The 18,973-nt window shown below is 38.5% G+C and overlaps 3 protein-coding genes across 3 annotated transcripts; all 3 read left to right on the top strand.

The window, feature by feature from the left end:
• Positions 1-181: 181 nt before the first annotated feature.
• Positions 182-2,733, top strand: si:ch73-382f3.1 (uncharacterized protein LOC100151273 homolog). The gene is made up of 4 exons (XM_033982320.2): positions 182-606; positions 680-839; positions 914-1,089; positions 1,322-2,733. The coding sequence occupies exons 1-4, from the start codon at positions 457-459 to the stop codon at positions 1,700-1,702; spliced, it is 867 nt and encodes a 288-aa protein (XP_033838211.1). The 5' UTR covers positions 182-456; the 3' UTR covers positions 1,703-2,733.
• Positions 2,734-3,101: 368 nt separating this feature from the next.
• selenop2 (selenoprotein P2) lies at positions 3,102-6,738 on the top strand. Its single transcript, XM_033981935.2, has 5 exons — positions 3,102-3,136; positions 3,816-4,059; positions 4,971-5,183; positions 5,344-5,452; positions 5,788-6,738. Exons 2-5 carry the CDS (start codon positions 3,833-3,835, stop codon positions 6,034-6,036), a joined length of 798 nt encoding a protein of 265 aa, XP_033837826.2. The 5' UTR covers positions 3,102-3,136; positions 3,816-3,832; the 3' UTR covers positions 6,037-6,738.
• A 627-nt stretch (positions 6,739-7,365) lies between these two features.
• elovl8a (ELOVL fatty acid elongase 8a) lies at positions 7,366-13,085 on the top strand. Its single transcript, XM_033982321.2, has 8 exons — positions 7,366-7,603; positions 8,851-8,911; positions 9,000-9,187; positions 10,049-10,129; positions 10,895-10,951; positions 11,128-11,242; positions 11,317-11,444; positions 12,816-13,085. Exons 1-8 carry the CDS (start codon positions 7,601-7,603, stop codon positions 12,987-12,989), a joined length of 807 nt encoding a protein of 268 aa, XP_033838212.1. The 5' UTR covers positions 7,366-7,600; the 3' UTR covers positions 12,990-13,085.
• The last annotated feature ends 5,888 nt before the right edge of the window (positions 13,086-18,973 follow it).

Raw genomic sequence — 18,973 nt, 5'->3', positions numbered from 1 at the left:
TTAATCACTGCTTACACGACGCCAAGACATACTTCTATTTATAGTGAATAGACACTTATTTCCTCATTTAACTTTAAATTTCCTTTCAAACTTTAGCAGTTTTAACTGTTTTTGAAAAGGCATCCAGAAGAGCCACCCATAAACATGACGTCACCAAACTACACTGCGAAAAGCTCCAGCGCCATTTTGGCTCAAACAAAGTCAAAAATATTTTATCTTCGTCAAAATTATTTTAAGAAAAAAGCTTAACTGCAATGTAAATCGTGTTGATAACTACACGTTCGGTTTCTAGAAGTAACGCTGAACTGCATATGTAACTTTTTCTGCTTGTTGTGAGTAATTTTAACGACTAAAACCCCAAGTAATTGGTTATTTAATATCTACCTCTGGGCGCAACTCGCGACCAAAAAGCGCAGTTTTCGGTTGTCATTGAAAGCATTCGCGTTTGTGGTGGCAATGGGAGGTTGCTCTGCTCCACATTGCTCAAATTCAACTAGTATTGGCAAACAGCTGTTCAGGTTCCCCAAAGACCCAGTGCGTAAGAAGAAATGGGTTGTCAATTGTCGACGGGATTTTGAACCTACCCCTCACTCTAGACTCTGCGAAGTAAGTAAGCGGCTTAACTAAAACGAGTGTGGTTATTGCATTTTACCATGTTTTATTATATTTCCCAAACCAGGATCACTTTGAGCACAGTCAATTTGAGGAAGTAGCCAGATCTCCAGCTGGTGGGAAGAAGCTGAAACCCAATGCAATTCCAACAGTTTTTAGTATTGGAGAGCCCCCTTATCCAATTGTCACAACGTCATTCATTTCCATTCCTCTAAAACCAGAACCAGGCAAGTCATCCACTTAATCTGAAAACATGTTCATCAATCCTAATGAACTAAATAGTAAATACATTTTCTTTTAGTTGAGAAAGACTTGAATGTGGGGGACCATGGCTATGCAAGGCGCAACCCGCTGCCAGGAATGGAGGAGGAGGATGGAGACTGCCCCAGAGATGAGCAGCAGCCATGCAACCAATGTCAGCTCCTCAAGAAGCAGCTGGAGCAGGAGATGCAAAACTCAGCAAGGCTACAAAAAGAGGTACGCATTTAACATGTACTATTCAGAGATATATTTATGTTATTGTACATGACTGTGAACTCTTTTGACAACTTATATAATTGAGTCAACCATGCAACCATGGAATGTAGTTACCTAATAATAAATGTGATTAGATATGTATTGACAATAATAAAAGTAAAATTGATTGTCTTTTGTTCTTGCATATGAAAAGTTTTATAGATACTACTGACTTTTCCTCTCTCCCCATTAGGTTGAGGAAATGAAGAAGCGTTTCTATCGGCTTGACCGTATTGAAAAAGGCCTCCAGAACTTCTTATATGAGGATCAGGTCCGTGCTTTGTCCCTCACCAAACGCTCCCGACGCGCTGTCTGGTCTCCCGAGACAATCATTAAAGCTCGGAAAATTCGTACTGCTGTTGGTACCAAGGGCTACGAGTACCTACGTGAACTGGGGTACCCTTTACCCTCCTACAGGACGCTGTGTAACCGACTGGAGACTAAAATTATGGTGACCACGGACATGAGCTGTGAGGAGCTGGCTGAGCTGGGCCTTGGCCTCATGGCGACCTGTGACAGCCCCACCCAAGGAGTTGGAGACAATGATGAAGAACTCATTGGTGTTTTGTCCTGATTTGTTGAAATGCACGCTGACTTCAAAATATCTGCACAAACCAAAGAACATATATTTTAAGTCACTTAACCTGATCTGCAAAATAAGATGGGGCTGCAGATGTGTGACAGTTTGAAAAATATATGCAAATTAGGGATGGGACAAGATCTCAGAGATAAAACTGGCACAAAAATGTGTACCTGTGGAAAACAAACTTGTGAGATATTCCCTTTCATGTGTTTTTTTTGGACAAAAAAAGGTTTAACATTGAAAAATATGAAATAAAATAAAACAATTTGAGGCCAAATTTCTGAACTAAACTAAGTTGTTTATTATAAATATCTTAACTTTTTATAAATAAATTGTCAACATCTCGCCATTCCTGTGGACCCAATCTTGTGTTGTGTTTGGTCTCATGGAAATTGTGACCCGTCCCATCCCTAAAAAGATGTCTTCAGAATTGTATATATACTAAAGTTTTATTCAGGGGTATGTATTTCTGCAGCTTGTGTGTTTGGTTAATGGAGGATGGTAAATGAAGAGGTTTCTAGATCAATATTTTTGTTTGAATACACATTGAACTATTCAAGTTGTGACAACTGACAAGCCTGTGTACAGACAGTAAAAACAGAGATAAACCTTAAACCTTATTAAACCATAAGCACTTTGAATCTAAACCACAGATTTAACCATATACCGGTAATTCTTTTCATCAACCCACCTCAATTTTAAGCATGTTATGTTATGATATCTCCTTAAAGTATTAGGTTCAGTATCCAAATTCTTGCATTTAGTAATGAATGATGTAACTCTGATGATGCCATGAGTGTGGTGACAGGAATCTCTAATTGGCACATGACTGTAATGGCACTACTGATATTTTAACTATAAAAAGCTACAGAAATGTTGGAAGTCTTTCTATATTAAGATGAAATTCAGTAGTACCCTTTAACAATGTGTATTGGATTATCACTTTGCATATTGTGCAACCTTGCTAAATTTACTCTAATAAAATGTTTGTGTTGTCCAGTAAATTGAATGTCGAAACAGACAAACAGAACTTTGATCTCCTTCTTATGAGTTCAATTGATTTTCACTGTTGATCACATGATCTTCTAAAGCCGTAAACCAATCATGTCAACACAAGTAGTTTGGTGAAGTTGAAAATAATTGTTTATATTTGAGCTTTAATTAACACACTGTAGTTCTATTAAATTACAAACAAAATTGATATACATCCATACTGTGAGTCATACAGTAATAATAATAATTTCTTTATTTTGTGTTTTGAACTATTTAAAAACATGCTCTAAAATACCCCTCACTTACACTGTTGTTTTTCTTTCCCCTATCTATATCTCTGTTTGAATTGGGGGAAGTGCTATATCATCACCAAAGTCTTTAAAAACAAGCAGAGAGCGGAGATTGGACACAGGGAGCAGAGAGGGGAAGCAGGTAAAAAATATTTAATTTCTATGTATAATAAGATAAAAGATATTTTTGATCCTTGAATTACTACGCTCTAACTGTATCTTCACATATTTTAGCTTTTTAAAATGCAAAACAGCAATCATAATCTAAACAATTGGACATCTAATACTTAAGGTGCATTATATAACCTTCTGGAGGAGAGTACTTGTCACCATGGAGATGTTTTTGGATCGCTTGGAATGTTCCACAGTGTCCCATTAAACATATATACCTCCAAGTAGGCGACATCTTTTTTTCTTTTTTTGGAGAAACACATGTAATTGATTAAATACAATATAGGTAAATTTGATACCAAACTGTGGACCTTCCAGGTAGAGGAATAATGTAAATCCACGTAAATGAGCAGGCAACCTATAGTTACATAGAGCACTTTTACTTACTTTACTTTTTTTTCTTTATATATTAGTCTATATTTGTAGCTAACCCTTGCCCTTGTTTGTCTGTCGAACAAACCTGCCCCTCTTGCCCCACACAATGGCTGTTTACTGTTCTTCCATTATTTTGGGACCAGTGTGTATGACCATTTACTTCTGGATAAAGGACTCTGGACTAAAAACCTAATCTGATTGTCAAAAGCGTCACTGGAGATTTTGGACGAGAAGAGACAGCCCCTTTGTCACAGATGTTTTACATTTATTTATAGGTCTCCAGTGAGGGACAATGGGCTCTCTCTCATCTTTGTGGCTGTGTCTGGCCCTGCCAACTGGGCTCTGGGCCTCACATGTCACTCTGCTGGTGGAGGGGAACAATACTGCCACGAGGATCTGCAAGCCTGCCCCCTCCTGGGACATCAATGGCAAGGCACCCATGAAGGAGCTGCAGGGAGATGTGGTGGTAGTGGCCCTCCTGAAGGCTAGCTGACAGCTCTGTCTCCAGCAGGCGGCCAAGTAAGAATAAACTTTATCAAGTAACGTGCTATTGAATTGTGACGATATGTGACTAAAGAGTACAATTCCAACACTTGAAAATAAACTATTCTCAGCCCAGGACTAAAACAGGGTAAGACTGGGAACTAATTCAGGACTGTTCTTGGCCTAAAAGCAGGATTTCAGCATTTCTAGACAAGAATGTATATAATACTAAATGCTGGCCTGAGTTTGTGACAGCTCGGGTGCAGGTTTTGGTTGTTTCCCGAAAGAGAGGTCTATACATAAGAATCTTAAGTATTATCAATGCTAAATATTCTTTGAAAAACCCAGCAGTGTATTGTTTTAAAGGTGGTACAGATGACAACAGGACAAAGGTCAGGCCAAAGCTTTCATTGTTTAAACTCTGGATTAAGTCCAATATTTGATAATTGATGTTGTCAGTGCTAAGAAAAAAGCAGGTGCTTTCTTTTTTCGGTGGGAATGTTATGGATAGAGTCAAACAAAGCAAGCTCAAAAACATGGTATTTGACTGAGAAAGAAGGGCTAAACCAGGGGTGAAATACAGAAGAATAAATAAAAACAAATAATTAATTATTAGTTGAATTGCAAATTATTACTGTCGAATAATTATTTCGCATTTCCAAGTGCAGTATGTAACTCTTCTGGTAAAGGGTACCCCACCTAGCTGTCTTCATGGAGATGTTATTGGTTTGCCTGGAATGGTCCACAGTATGACATTTCATTTATTTATCACCTCCATGGAGATTTGTGGAGGGGTGATGCAACAAAAAGAACATTAAGTAACTGAATAAACACAACACTGATTTAATATCATACTATGGCACTAACACTAACATCTCCACCCTCCACCAAAACAGTTACACAGTTAATAATCTGTTATTGATTGCATTCGGTTTCTATTCCTGTAGTCTTGGACACCTGCAGGAGAAGCTGAACCGTAGCAACATGACAGGGGTGTCCTTCCTGATCGTCAATGAGCAGAGGGCTTTATCCAGAGCCATGTACTGGGAGCTGAAGAGGAGGGCGCCCCCTAGTGTTCCTGTGTACCAGCAAGCACCTTTTCAAGAAGATGTGTGGGACATCCTGGATGGAGACAAAGATGACTTTCTCGTCTATGACAGGTATATACTCATAAAATAGCTTACAAACATTATATTATATTTTAGTTTTGCAATTCTTACACAGGTCCAACCTTCTCTATTTCATCCACAGCTGAATTAGCATAAATAAATAAAATAATGAAAATAAAACATGTATTAACGTTTGTCTTTTTTATTCCAGATGTGGTCTTCTGACTTTCCATGTAGTCCTTCCATATAGTTTGCTGAATTTTCCCTATGTGGAGGCTGCCATCAGAGCTACTTATTTTAGAAATATTTGCAACTGCATAGTAAGTAAACATAAAAATCTGCAAAAAATACAGTTAACTACAGGCTTCTGATTACCAGGATTTTAGGGGGCAAAATCTGGTAAATGGATAAAACTAGACTTTTATGTTTTTACACATTACATTTTACACATACATTAATATACAGCAAAAAATAAAAAAAAATTAAATTAATAATAATAATAATAATAATAATAATAATACAAAAAATATAAAAAAGACTGTTTTACATATTACTCGGGATATGAAAGTATTATATTATATGTCAGCACAAACACTGAACTGGTCTTCTGTAAAGTTAATCATCTTTACCATCTGATACTGTAATATTTTTACAGGCCCATTCCAACCATACCACCAGTTTCGGCAGTTTCCTGAACAATAACTCGTCACAACCGGATCAGACGACACCTGTCCCTTCAGTACCTACAGCAGAGGAAACTAACCCATCACACCATCACCACCACCACCATCATCATCACCACCATCACCAATCCCACCAGCACCACAACCACTCACAACCAACCCAGGGATATATCCAACAAGACTCAGATCCGACACAATTCTCTGGAAAGGAGCAGTCCTAAAGTTATTGTCACTATCTATTAGCACAACTGCCATAGCAACTAACAATTCAAAAGTAAATGTTATTCAATGTGGTCCGTAAACAGGAAACTCAACACGAGGATACAACTTTTTGTTACTGTCAGGATAATATAATGACGCTGACAATGACATTTAATCCATAAGGCAAGTATAATAATACAGATATTGGTGCTGTTGTATATACACCGTAGGTTTGTCACTTGATGATAAGGTTAAGCTTTTGTAATTTTTCTTTTTATTGCTTATAAAATACCATATTATGAATGCGACCATCACACTCTAACAGCATACAGTAGTAATATGTTTAATATTAGCTGACTGATAACATTGTGAATATCTTCCTGTCTCTGTGTGGTTGAGGTGAGCCAATATGTCCAGTGAATGAAATCTGCAGTGAAAACCTGACATCAGGAAGCTGCGGGTGGATGTATGTGGAGATGTACTGACTCACTACCAACCAAACAGTAAATCAACAAGTTTACTTCATAAATTGTTATCTTTCAGGCAATACTAATGCTACTTACTACTTATATAGCATGCGCAATCTCCACATGGTTAATTGCAAATGTACCACAGGATATCAATTTAATTAGTTTGTTACAAGGGTAGTATTTGTTTTTTTCATTGTATTTACTCTGTGTGTAAAGTATACAATAAAGTTATCTATTCTTTATTGTATTTTTAACATAGCATAGTCTGACATATCTGACATATTACCAATACTAAATTAATATGAGCTGGTTGCACTGGTGAACGGAGGGCAACAGAATGATATTGTCGTAACCAGCGGGGCGTAGGGACCAAAAGCTGCGAGACTCACGAACTTTTACAATGTCTTTATTCACAATAAGTGTTCATAGAAACCAAAGTTCATTAATCAGTGTTCATAGAGACCAAAATTCATATATCCACAAGGCCGGGGAAACGAGGCAGCTTCATAGCGTAGTGTCTGGTATTACATAGTTCATTAATCCAAAGTAGCTGGGGAGCATGGGTGCGGGTCCGTGAGCGCAGAGAGACAAAGTGCACGGCAGTGAAGACATAAGACATAACAGGGCGGAGGTGCGGGTGCTGGGGAAGTCCGGAGCTGGTTCTGGGGCGGAGATCTGGAGCAGGGCAAAAAAGGTTCCAATGAGACAAAATAGACAAGCAAGAATCAAAGTACTAAGCCATGAGCATAATCACGTGACACACGCGGACGTTCCGGCGCCGAGTGACTCGTCCGAACCCTCTTATCCGCGGCAGGTGGCGTTGATTGCGCTGATGGGGAGCAGGTGCGCGTGGGAGGAGTCCGGATTCCGCCCAGCTCCGGAGACAGACAGGTGAGGGGGGAAGACGAGGGCACAGGGAGAGCAGAGCAGGAACCGTGACAGATATGCAGCCTGTGACACGGCTTTGAAAGTTGTTTAGTCATTATTTGATCGTCCAAAAGCAGTGTGGCCAATAGGATTTGTCACTGAGGACTTGAGCTTCTGCACAGCCATATGTCCCTTCACAAGACGTTAGACCAACAGTTGACCGGAGGACAAGAAGCCACTCACAGAGATGGTAAGGCTTAGAAAGTTTGAGCATATTTATATTTACATGTACAGTATATCACAAGGAAATTGCAGTTGCCAGTGTACTTTTGTGCTTATTTATGTTGTGACTGCTCATTCAAGGTGTAATCTTATCGTCCTATTATTAACATCTTGTTATGCGTTGTTTACATGTGTGGGATTCTTGTCAAAGCTATCATCTGGTTGGGATTTCCTCTGCAAATCCTCATGAAGACAGTCCCATGTGGGTTAAACTGCTTATACGTTCATCCTTGTTGTCCGACTACTGCACAATACTTATGCTTAGGTCACAAAGTGAGAACTACACTCTGGCTTAGATAGGTTTGAAGTTTGGGACTTAATTCAATTGATGTACTTCATTGTAATTTACAATAACCTTTAGTTATATTAATTTACAATTTCAGCCAATAAATGATAACTTGGCAGATAGATATTTATGGATACTATAGTGTTATTCAAGGATGCTATGTGGATTCACTAACAACTAACACATGAAGAGTTTGTTAAATAGGTGACGCCTCTGTTTGGTCAACTGAATCAACTATAAACAACTAAACAACTAAAATACTGATTAAACTATAAACTAAACATACAGAAAATGTAATTGTAATGTCTGTATGAATGCCTAGATGGGTACTTAAAGGGCCCATATTACACTATTTTCTGATCTATGTTATAATGTTCCTCTACCTGGAGTTGTGTTAATCAATTTAGTGTAATATTAGGGCCTTTAAGGGCCATGTTGCTCAATAAAAATAGCAGGTCTATTTCATAATTTAATCTAGCCTTTAAGTAACTGTGATACAGGTAAGTTTTCTTCCTACCACCACTAGAGGGAGCTAAAACCTTGTCTAATGAGCACAAAGCATAGCAAAGTCTCACCTGAAACTGAGATGTGCAGCACCATGGTAGTTTCTATAACACATTTCCACAATAAACCAGGAGGTGGCAGCTCTGGCTCAAGTTGCCTATCACTTGTTCACTCATCAAGCAAGTAGTTTATTAGTCATTATCTGTTATCTGGAGATGCGTTTGGATTAATGTTGTATAATCCATGCATTGTAATCTCTTTGATCAACTTTATCAGTGGGGGTTGTTGCATCTTGTGTCAACATTTTTTCATGATTACAACTATGACTTTTCTTTTCTCAATGATTGGCAAGTTGAAGAGCAAAGCATTCTGGGTGTATTGAGCACTCAGAAAACTAATAGCAGCTCTTGTGATGTCAATTTCAGGGTGGAGTTACCACTTGGCAAAAACTCCAGGTGTTATATCAAGGGATTCTAGAAAATGGAGGTATGTTTTGAAGGGTTTGTCAATTGCTTTGAGTTCTGATATTGTTAGACGTAAGAGTGCCATTATGTCTCTTCTCATCTCTGTCTAGACAAGAGGACAGACAAATGGCTGCTGGTCTACTCTCCAGTGCCCATTGCCTGTATATTCCTTGGATATTTGATAATTTTATGGTTAGGGCCGAAGCTGATGGCAAATAGGAGCCCAGTGAACCTCAAACCGGTGCTGCTAGTTTACAATTTTTCCATGGTGTGCCTCTCAGCTTACATGTGCTATGAGGTAAGATGTACATTATTATTTAGCTTAGTGGAAAAAGGTTTCTACCAAAACATTACAGCCACTGGCCAAAAACATACTAACAAGTAGGCCTTTCCACATAAGAAATATTGTATTGCTGAAGTAAATATTGAAGATAAAGGATAATTTATGAGGAATCATTGTGACAGGCCTACTGACAAGTATCATTCAAGGTTTTTTCAGTGAAAAGGCATATATCATTTGGAGATGTCATGGCTTTTCCTGCAGGTCCACATTACTGCATTATACTTATTTATCTTTCATTTTTGTTCATTAAAGATGTTTGTATTGCTCCAAACTACTGTGAAATAGCACCTCTCCACAGATCTAACCTGTAACTTAGCTTGATTGATTTCCTCTTCGAAAAACATACCCTTTGTTGTGTGTTTTTTTTCCATTCACACATGTTTAACACACAAATCCTGCAAATAGGATTAATTCTTCTCTCAAACAGAAAAGAAAAAAGACTCTGTTCCACCTTGTGATGTCAAGTGGTAATATAAGAAGTGCCCCACTGTGTATCTCTACTTAACAAAACGTAAAAGGTTAAGTTAACTTGAAAACTATCACTTCATGACATCACAAGGCAGAACAGAACTTTGGAGATGGCTAATAATAAAGGATGGCTCAGACAGGCATGAGTATGTAAAATGAAACAACTCCACTTTCAGCTGGCATAATGTTGCTCCTAATAGGTCTATGTGTTTTGTCCACATCGTAGACATTATCCCTGAAACAAAAAGTGATTTGCTCATGAGTTCTTTGACAAAATGAGATTGAGTGTTTATGTATGCAGACAGAGACAAACCAAAGCAGAGATGAAAGCCGCTTTTGTGTTTTCAGTTCACTGCCTCGTCCTGGTTGGCCAAATACAGTCTGCTGTGCCAGCCTGTGGACTACAGTGACAGCCCACTGGCTATGAGGGTAATGCCTTTTACTGTGCCCCCACAATAGTCTGGTTAAGTATGACAGCACTCAACATTCTTTTTGTTTTTTTTATCACCAAAAAGTATATAGTGTGCATGCAGATTTAGCATAACATTGTAAGCATGAACATCTGTAACCAGGAATACTGTGGTGCTATGTACACAGTATACAGTTGAAGACTTGTGTTGTCTCAATGTGGATACTAAGGAATATACTTGATAGTAAATACTTAGTCAGATACCACAATGATAGTTTAAAAAGTATTCTTTATGTAGACAATAGAATGTAATTTCTAACATTAAATCATATTCCTTTCTTTAATATCATCATGTCTTATATCCCTCAGTCGTCCAGGTGGGTTACATACTGGTCCATAGGCGTATACAAGTCTATGAGGTTATACTTGTTCTGATAAAGCTCAAGATCATTCTCAAGCTATTCAGGAAAGGTTCATATCTGCCCTGTAAATCTAGTTTTGATATTAGTTTTAGTTTCAGTCAGTATCTGAGTTTCAATACTTTTGACAACCCTAGACTCATGTGGAAAGTATATTTTTATGATTATCTGCCAAGTGTGTTCATAATTTCATCAGAGTCGCATTGTTGACCCTTACTGAGGACAAATGCCATAGGATATCAATTTAGTTACTTGTATGTTTTTGTCATTTTGATTTATTCAGTGTTCATATGAATTAGAGTGTTATTCTGAGAAAACATGTACAACTTAATGGTGGTTTTCAATTGTTGGTTGTTATGTGGACAGATGGCCCGAGTGTACTGGTGGTTCTTCTTCTCCAAAGTGATAGAGCTTTGTGATACTGTGAGTAATCACTGTACTCAGAATGTAGTCTATTTATTACCAATGTAGTTTTTATCTGTAGTGATAAAACATCAAAGCTATTTTAACTGAATAATGTTATTAACAAATAAGTGATGTAATACAGAAGTGATAGGTTAATTTGGGCGTTTAAATGTCAAAATTATGTGTTTTGTCAGATGTTTTTCATTTTGAGGAAAAAGAATAATCAGCTGACCTTCCTCCATGTTTATCATCATGCCACAATGATTTTCAACTGTTGGGTTGGAATTAAATATGTAGCTGGAGGACAAAGTAAGTACCCCATACCCCAGCATTACTAAAGTAGTGTACAACATGTCAAAAATAAAACAGATTTTTATTCGCAGATTTCTTCATTGGCCTGGTGAACTCTGTGGTCCACGTTGTGATGTATTTGTACTACGGGTTGGCAGCTTTGGGACCAGGCATGACCAGATATCTTTGGTGGAAACGCTACCTCACCTTTCTGCAGCTGGTAAGTTATAAATCCAGTCACATGATACAGCAAGACAGTGTGGACTTTGTGCTAGTCCCAAACCTGGATAAATGGCACAGCTGTGTTGAGAAGGTGTAACAAAAATTTGAGAGGAATTTGGGTATTTTAATTATCCCTAAAAGTAAAGTAAATATGTTCTCTATTTCAGTAGTGGGTAGTGTAACAAATGGGGTCAAAAATGTGAGATATGTGAGTTTATAGTACGGCTGAGCAATTAATTGAATTGAAATCATTTTAATCAATTTGAGTCTAGGTCTACTGCCAGGTTTTGGAGGGAAAAACTATAAATTTTTGTGGTAAATCACAATGAAGTCTGTCTGAATTGTTCATGTTCTAGAAATTAATATTGAAAGTCGTCTTTTGTTTGTTTTTAATAGAAAATTGTGATCAATCAATAAGAAGAAATCACCCAACCCTGATTTATACCAGGAAAAATCAGCAGGTTTTCAATACTTGGGCTTGTATTTTTGGTGTTGAGCGGTCTGAAGTGGTCTGAGAAAAAGTTTGGTTTTAGTTTATAGAGTATGGAATGATATGTAACACAAGTATAACAATGTCCTCACATAATGCAGTCCAGATCTGATGATGCTGTAACATAAGGCCCTCTAATTGCTTTTTCATTGTTTGGACTGGCATAACAAGACAGATTAGCGCCACTGATGCTACTCAGCTAGCTACTGGACCATCTGTTTTCCGCTTATGGAGCTTATGAGGAGACAATGCAGCGGGTAGAGGTCCCCCTTGGTCTATATAGAGCAGCATATATAGGTCAATATTGCAGCTGACTGGCATTATGTAACTGACCAGTGAGTCTTTGTTAACTGTTGGACTCACGACTTGGTTAAGATACTTGAACTAATTAAAATGGCAGTGTTTTGTTTAGAATGCGAGGTGGTGATGGAGGCGGGACTTGTAATTTTCAGTAAATGCAAGAATAGTTCAATTACCAGGACAATGGTTCAAAATAAAATTTCTTTCCATTTTCTTACAACTCAATAGTCATATTGTGTGCACAGGATGGTCTTTTGGGGTAATTTTATGTACACATAATAAAACCAAAATAAATGTAATGAATGCTGAAATAAATAAAGAATTGGTGAAAATTTATTAAAAAAATCAGGAATTTTTGAGCAGGCAAATTGGACCAAAGAAAGTGTCTGGTGAGAAAGAATAAGACCATTTACTCCTGTATTAAATGTGAGTGGCCCAGGCACTTTATCTTTCTCATTGCAAGATGTGGTCAGTGGCTTAATGGAGACCTGTTTTTCCCATGCATCTTTTTGCTAGCTTTATGTTTGTTGTTTTATTTATGTCTTATACCTTTTTAAATGACCATTTTTTTCTTCTTAGTTTCAGTTTTTCCTTGTAACGGGCCACTGCACGTACAACCTGTTTGCGGACTGTGACTACCCAGACTCCATCAACGCCATGCAAGTGGTCTATGCCCTTAGCTTGACCGCTCTGTTTTGCAACTTCTTCTACCAGAGCTACCTCAGCAACAAAAAGACTGAAAAAACATCCTAGCAGTAGAAATGCTTGTGCTATATGTAGAGATACAGTATTATGTTACATAATCCTTATTTATTGCAAATTAAATAATAATAATAAAATATTCAAGTCAAATATGTTTCATTTTATTTTATTAGACCTGGGTTAATTTAAACTGGCTTACACAAGAGTGTTATATGTAGCACTCTGAAATGAGTTCTACACATTTATCAATCTGGAACAAATCACACTGAAAACAATTGGAAAATGCGGAATGACATGACTAATATTTGAGTCTGATTGGCCAAAGCGTCAAACGAAACAAGCCACTTTTGTGAGAATTGAGAGAAAGGCACAGACCTCTTTCCTGTCCACAAATGCACAACGCTCTTACCTTCTGTTACCTTCAGCACATTTTTCACAAACAAAATAGTAAAAGAGGCTGTACACTGTGTTTGTTTTGGTTCCTTTGGGCGTTTAGTCTTTGGCTTCCACCCAAACTCAGTGCTGCTCAGTCACTGGTTCACCAGCTACTGGGCGAATTTGAACCTTACAGTGGGAGTATCTCAAGATGGATTCTTGTGAATTTGTGAACTCACAAATATCGTGATAATCCATCTTGCTGTGCAAAGTTTGGGTTATATCCTGATTTGATTATTTGATTCCTAATTTTAGTTTGAATGCTAACATAATGATAATTCTTGGTTTAAATTTGATAAACCTTATTTGGAAGTGTATAGATGTAAGTTAAATTAATATCCTCATTATTCAGCCTTAAAACCCTACCCACATTTTGCTTAGACCATATATTATTGTCCAACCTGGCAGACATTATCATCCATATCATTCACAATACATAAAACTACGCCCCTTTTTTACATTTAATCTCTTCTGCCAACACGGGCCCCCAGCACAGCCTGTGGCCCCCGTTAGCCCATCTGTCATGATACTGAGGAATAATTATCTATGTCTTCAATTAATCTGACCCTTCTCTCCCTCTTGGGGCTCTGCCATGATATCTGTTTTTTTATGCTTGAAAAGAAATTTCATGATTTTATGGTTATTTGTGATTATTGACACAAGGCAAGGACAGTTTATTTGTATTGCACAATTCATACACAAAGTAATACAAAGTGCTTTACAGAATAAGAAAGACAATAAAATCACAGTACAGCAAATCAAAACATAAATAATCACAAATAATCATTATAAAATTTACATTAAAGGAGAAAACTGCAGAATGAAAACCTTTCAATCATATGCACAGCTAAACAGAACCGTTTTGAGCCTGGATTTAAACATTGTCAAAGTAGAGGCCTGTCTCATATCTTCAAGAAGACTGTTCCACGTTCTAGCAGCATAAAACTGAAACGCTGATCCCCCATGTTTAGCAGTAGAAGAAGTAGAAAACAACAGTGCAATCCTTCATTTTAGTTTGTACAAACAACCAAACTTTCCGAATGATAAAGTAAAGTTAATGTGACCTAAACAGCCAGATAAAAAAAATGACTACAATTACATTTTAATATCATAGATTGACTTGTCGCTTCATTTCCTTTCTACAAGTCTCATGATAACTGAATGATTATTACGACCCAAATAATCCTAACTATTGATTAATGAATCATCTCGACATACTTATGTGGGCTGAAAATCAACAACAGTGGACTACATTAAACGTATCTATAAATTTTACAGGACCTGCCATTTTTGCATACGTCCCTTTGGTTCAGCTGCTATTTTCCTTCCTTTATCTCTCCCGGCATATTGGTTTTGACAGCGTTCTGTTCCAAACTCTACAGGGGGCAAAATAACAGAACAGGGCACAGAATAAAACACTTTGAAGTGACTGAATCAAAGTTCCAAAGGCAACTGCTAAAGCGAATCATTTTAATACCAATCAGCACAATGGGAAAACTTGACGAAGTTCAAAGCATTGGCAGCACACAATAAAGAGCATGCTGTGTCTTCATTGATGGTTCTGTGCACATGGCAAGGTGAAGAGTTTGTAAAATACTGTTAGTAATGCATGGACTGTGCAGCTGCAAGATCCTTGAGCCTCAGAAGGACAGACTGTATTTCATAGGAATCTGGATAGAAAATTTATAGAATGATAAAAGTTTCTATATTGAAAAAATTGAAGAAAGATACAAAATCTCTATCCATGGCTTTCAGTTTTCTGTTAACCTACAACTACAAGATATAATGTTTTCTTTTTGGTCAATAATTATTAATCACTTTTCATCATTCTTGTGTGTAATTTTGGTTATTATCACAGTAAGTAATCTGAAAGTGTGATATTTTTGAAGTCATTTACCCTTAACCTCCCCTTCCGGCTAGGAACTGACTTAAGAGGTATGAGAATATTTCATCTGGGCTTTGAAATTATGGCAACATTGTGCCACTCTATCAATGAAACGTCAAACTTCAATTGTAAATTTTGAAACTATTAACTGTATTCAAAACTGACAATTAGATGCAAGGTTCAACAAAAGGGGAGGTTAATGTATTATTTCCCTCCACTTATTCATGAGTTTCAGTTTCCTGTTTCTATGTGCCATTTTGAGGACTTTTCACCATTCAAAAGATAGAATAGTTTGTTTTGAATTGCTATAGAATTGTTCAAGGTTCAAGGTTACTTTATTGGTACCAACAGGCAAATTTCATGACCATAGGTGAGGGTAGATTGACTCTGCACCGATCTACCTGTCAGTCTCATGCCCCACCCTTCCTTCACTCGTGAACAAGACCCAGAGAGAGAACTCCTCCACTTGTAGCCCTCGCATCCAACATGCACTGGAAACAGGCCTGACTTACTGCCTGCAATGCGAACACAGCTCCTGCTCCGGTCATACAGGGACCGGACAGCCCTTAGCAAAGGGCCCCGGACCCCACACTCCCGGAGCACCCCCCAAAGAACACCATAAGGGGGGTGTTTTGAGCATCTGGAGAAGGTCAAATGCCTTCTCCAGGTCCTCAAAACACATGTGGACTGGCTGAAAAAACTCCCACGAACTCTATAGAGCTGGTCCAGTATTCCGCAACCGGGACGAAAACCGCACTGCTCCTCCCGGATCCGAGGTTCGACAATTGGTCGGATTCTTCTCTCCAGTACCCTGGAATAGACCTTACCGCGGAGGCTGAGGAGTGTGATTCCCCTGTAATTGGAACACACCCTCCGGTCCCACTTCTTATACAGAGGGACCACCACTCCGGTCTGCCACTCCACAGGCACTGTCCCCAAAGTCAAGAAAGACGTCACACAGAGACGGCCTCAGCCTTCGACTGCCACCCAGATGTCTCTGCACCGGCCCCTCACGGATCCTCCCGCAGGTGGTGGGTTCACGGGAGGATGGTCCCACATCACTCCTTCAGGCTGTGCCCGACCTGGCCCCGTCGTGAAAGGCCCGACCACGCTCGCTGTCGAGCACCCACTCCAGGCCTGGCTCCAGGGTGGGGCCCTGGTAACGTCGTCCAGGCGACATATTTGGCCTTGTTGTAGTATTTATCATGAAAGGCTTTTGAACTGCTCTTGGTCTGACCCATCGCACAGGACCTGTTTGCCATGCCTCAACAACATGGCTCCTAGGATTATTCGGGTGCTCAAACCCCTCTAAGACAATAAGGTGGCAGTTCAAAGAGGGGCTAAGGAGGGGTTACTAAACACATCTTGATCACTTGTACCTTATACTGTTTGTGTTTAAAGGAAATAAATACTATTTTCAGCCTCTGCACTGGTATTGGTTGATATTAGGTAATGGCAGATACTTAAAGTCAAAGTATCAAAATTGGTGTCAGAACAGAAAACACTGGATTTGTGCGTCCCTAACCCTGAAAGCCATGAAAGTGTAATATGTATAATGCCTCAATATCCAACACATTGCTAACACCCAATGCTCTGTACTTCGTAATCCAGGCCCTTGTGAGGCGTTATAGCCGTATTTCATCGCTGCTGAAGTCATCAATCTGCTTCCATCTTAAAACAAGTGTATTGGAGGCTTATGAACACTCAGAGCCTGCAGCCCATTTAAAGTGTATGTCCCTGGGCCTTGCTGCAGGCAGTGCTCCAGGTTGATTACTGTTGAGTGCTCAGACAGGATGGACTCTCTGCCACACGGACTCTTTGATCCAGTTATGATATGAACCAGATGACAGACGTTATTTAAGACACTCACAAAAAAGCTCAGGTATCATTGTGATCCTAATGCGCTCTCCTTTTTCTGTAAAGCACTTTGAATAGGCTATTTTGTGTGTGGATGAACTGTGCTTAAAAAATAAACTTGCCTTGTCATCATTTGCCTCTGGATGACTCAATGTTTATGTTATAGCCAGTGGAGCATCGTAATAAAGTAAAATTAGTGAAGTACTGCATTTAAGTAAAAATTTTGGTATCTGTACTTTATTTAAGTACATTTTTGGATACTTTTTACCTTTATTTCACTACATTTGAGAGCAGGAATCTACGTTTTTTAACAAGTCTGAAAAGTAAAAGTATTTTTTTTATTATTGTTTGAGATCTGTTGAAAAGGCATGTTCATAATTTGGGCAAACAAAAATAGATAGGATAGGAAAACAAAACAAAATTCAGCCTAAATCTTTATCCCAACATTAAAAAATCCGTACACTTGAAGCTTTATTAGGTCTCAAAATCTGCACAAAATACTTTTTGCTCTTTAAGTATACTTTTAAATGGGTACTTTAATACTTTTACTTTTAGGTGAGTACTATTTTGCTCCGGTATCTGTACTTTTACTTAAATAACAAAATTAAGTACTTCTTCCACCATTGCTGATAGCCTATCGTTGCCATACTTAACCAATTAGCAATTACAGCAAAAGAAGTAATAGTGTACCATGACCACATAGGCCTATATCCACATCCCAAGTACAGCTGGCTTTGGCCAATCTTATCAAAACCAATTTAACCTGAATATAAGCCGATGTTTTTACTGTTAAACTGCAGGGATAAGAAAGAAATTATGCTTCTCTTACTAAAGGTACATTTAAAAAGATGTTGAACTTTGTAGGACTAATGATTTGCATAATATTAGCCCTATGGATGATCACAATTGTAAAAGCATCCTTCTGCATTTAATTTCCAAATCTTGTGAATGAACCGGTGCATCGGTCTCCTTGGTAACACTGTCTCACCCTGTTTAGGCTGTGGTCAGCTAAAGGCACACTATAATTAATAATCAGGTTAGAACGAGAGGACAGTGAAGCGCTCTCCAGGCCGCTGCTAACTTTGGAGAGCTACACAGTGGACACACACACGCACCCACACACACACACAGGCAGCATATGCGCACACATGCCGTTGTTGATAGTGGGAGAGGTTGGAGACCGAGGGCCGGATAAGTGTGCTTGAAGGTGAGCCACTGGGTTGTTTCATACAATGAGGGTTAACAAGAGGCTGCTGCAATCTTAGCATAATGGGAGCGCACTCAAAAACAGACAAGCTAGTGTTAATCAGCCAACCAGCTAGCTAGTGCCTCCTGTCAAGTATGTGTGCGTGCAATTACCGAGCATGGAACTTCAAGTGGGTGACTTTTTAAAAAAATCTCTTATAGAACAGAAGGAAATGCCAATTGTCTCCGCTTCTACATACATTTTGCCAATTCATGCGAAATCATGTCCGGTAATAAGCACTTATGGATTGGCTTGTTGTCCAGACCGGCAGCCCATCTGTTGGTGAAACTCCGTGTTAAAGGTCCTATATTACACAAAATTGACTCTTGTAAGCTTTAATTCATGTTTTTCAATGCTGTTACCTCATCAAAAGCATACCGGGAGTTCAGTTTTGTTTCATTCACGCATGTTTGAGTAATTCTTTATCATTAGTCTGTCTACATCTCTAAAGCTCAAAATGCTCTGTTCCAACTTGTGATGTCATGAAGCAGCAGTTTACAAGTTAACAGCTCCCGTTTAGCTTTAGTTCAGTAGAAACTGGCAATTCCTGAGCTGAAATTACCCAAATGATTCTAGTGACCCCATGGAGCACTTCCTGTATTGCCACATGAC

Source organism: Periophthalmus magnuspinnatus, chromosome 17, assembly GCF_009829125.3.
Source record: "Periophthalmus magnuspinnatus isolate fPerMag1 chromosome 17, fPerMag1.2.pri, whole genome shotgun sequence".
In the NCBI taxonomy this organism is placed as follows: domain Eukaryota; kingdom Metazoa; phylum Chordata; class Actinopteri; order Gobiiformes; family Gobiidae; genus Periophthalmus; species Periophthalmus magnuspinnatus.
Note: the sequence above shows the minus strand (reverse complement) of the source record. Positions and strands in the feature narration are given on the sequence as shown.

Coding starts and splice junctions, on each gene's coding strand:
- si:ch73-382f3.1 (XM_033982320.2), top strand. CDS start 457: ATGGGAGGTTGCTCTGCTCCACATTGCTCAAATTCAACTAGTATTGGC. Junction 607..679: donor CTCACTCTAGACTCTGCGAA/GTAAGTAAGCGG, acceptor TTCCCAAACCAG/GATCACTTTGAGCACAGTCA. Junction 1,090..1,321: donor CAGCAAGGCTACAAAAAGAG/GTACGCATTTAA, acceptor TCTCCCCATTAG/GTTGAGGAAATGAAGAAGCG.
- elovl8a (XM_033982321.2), top strand. Junction 8,912..8,999: donor AGGGATTCTAGAAAATGGAG/GTATGTTTTGAA, acceptor ATCTCTGTCTAG/ACAAGAGGACAGACAAATGG. Junction 11,243..11,316: donor ATATGTAGCTGGAGGACAAA/GTAAGTACCCCA, acceptor TTTTATTCGCAG/ATTTCTTCATTGGCCTGGTG.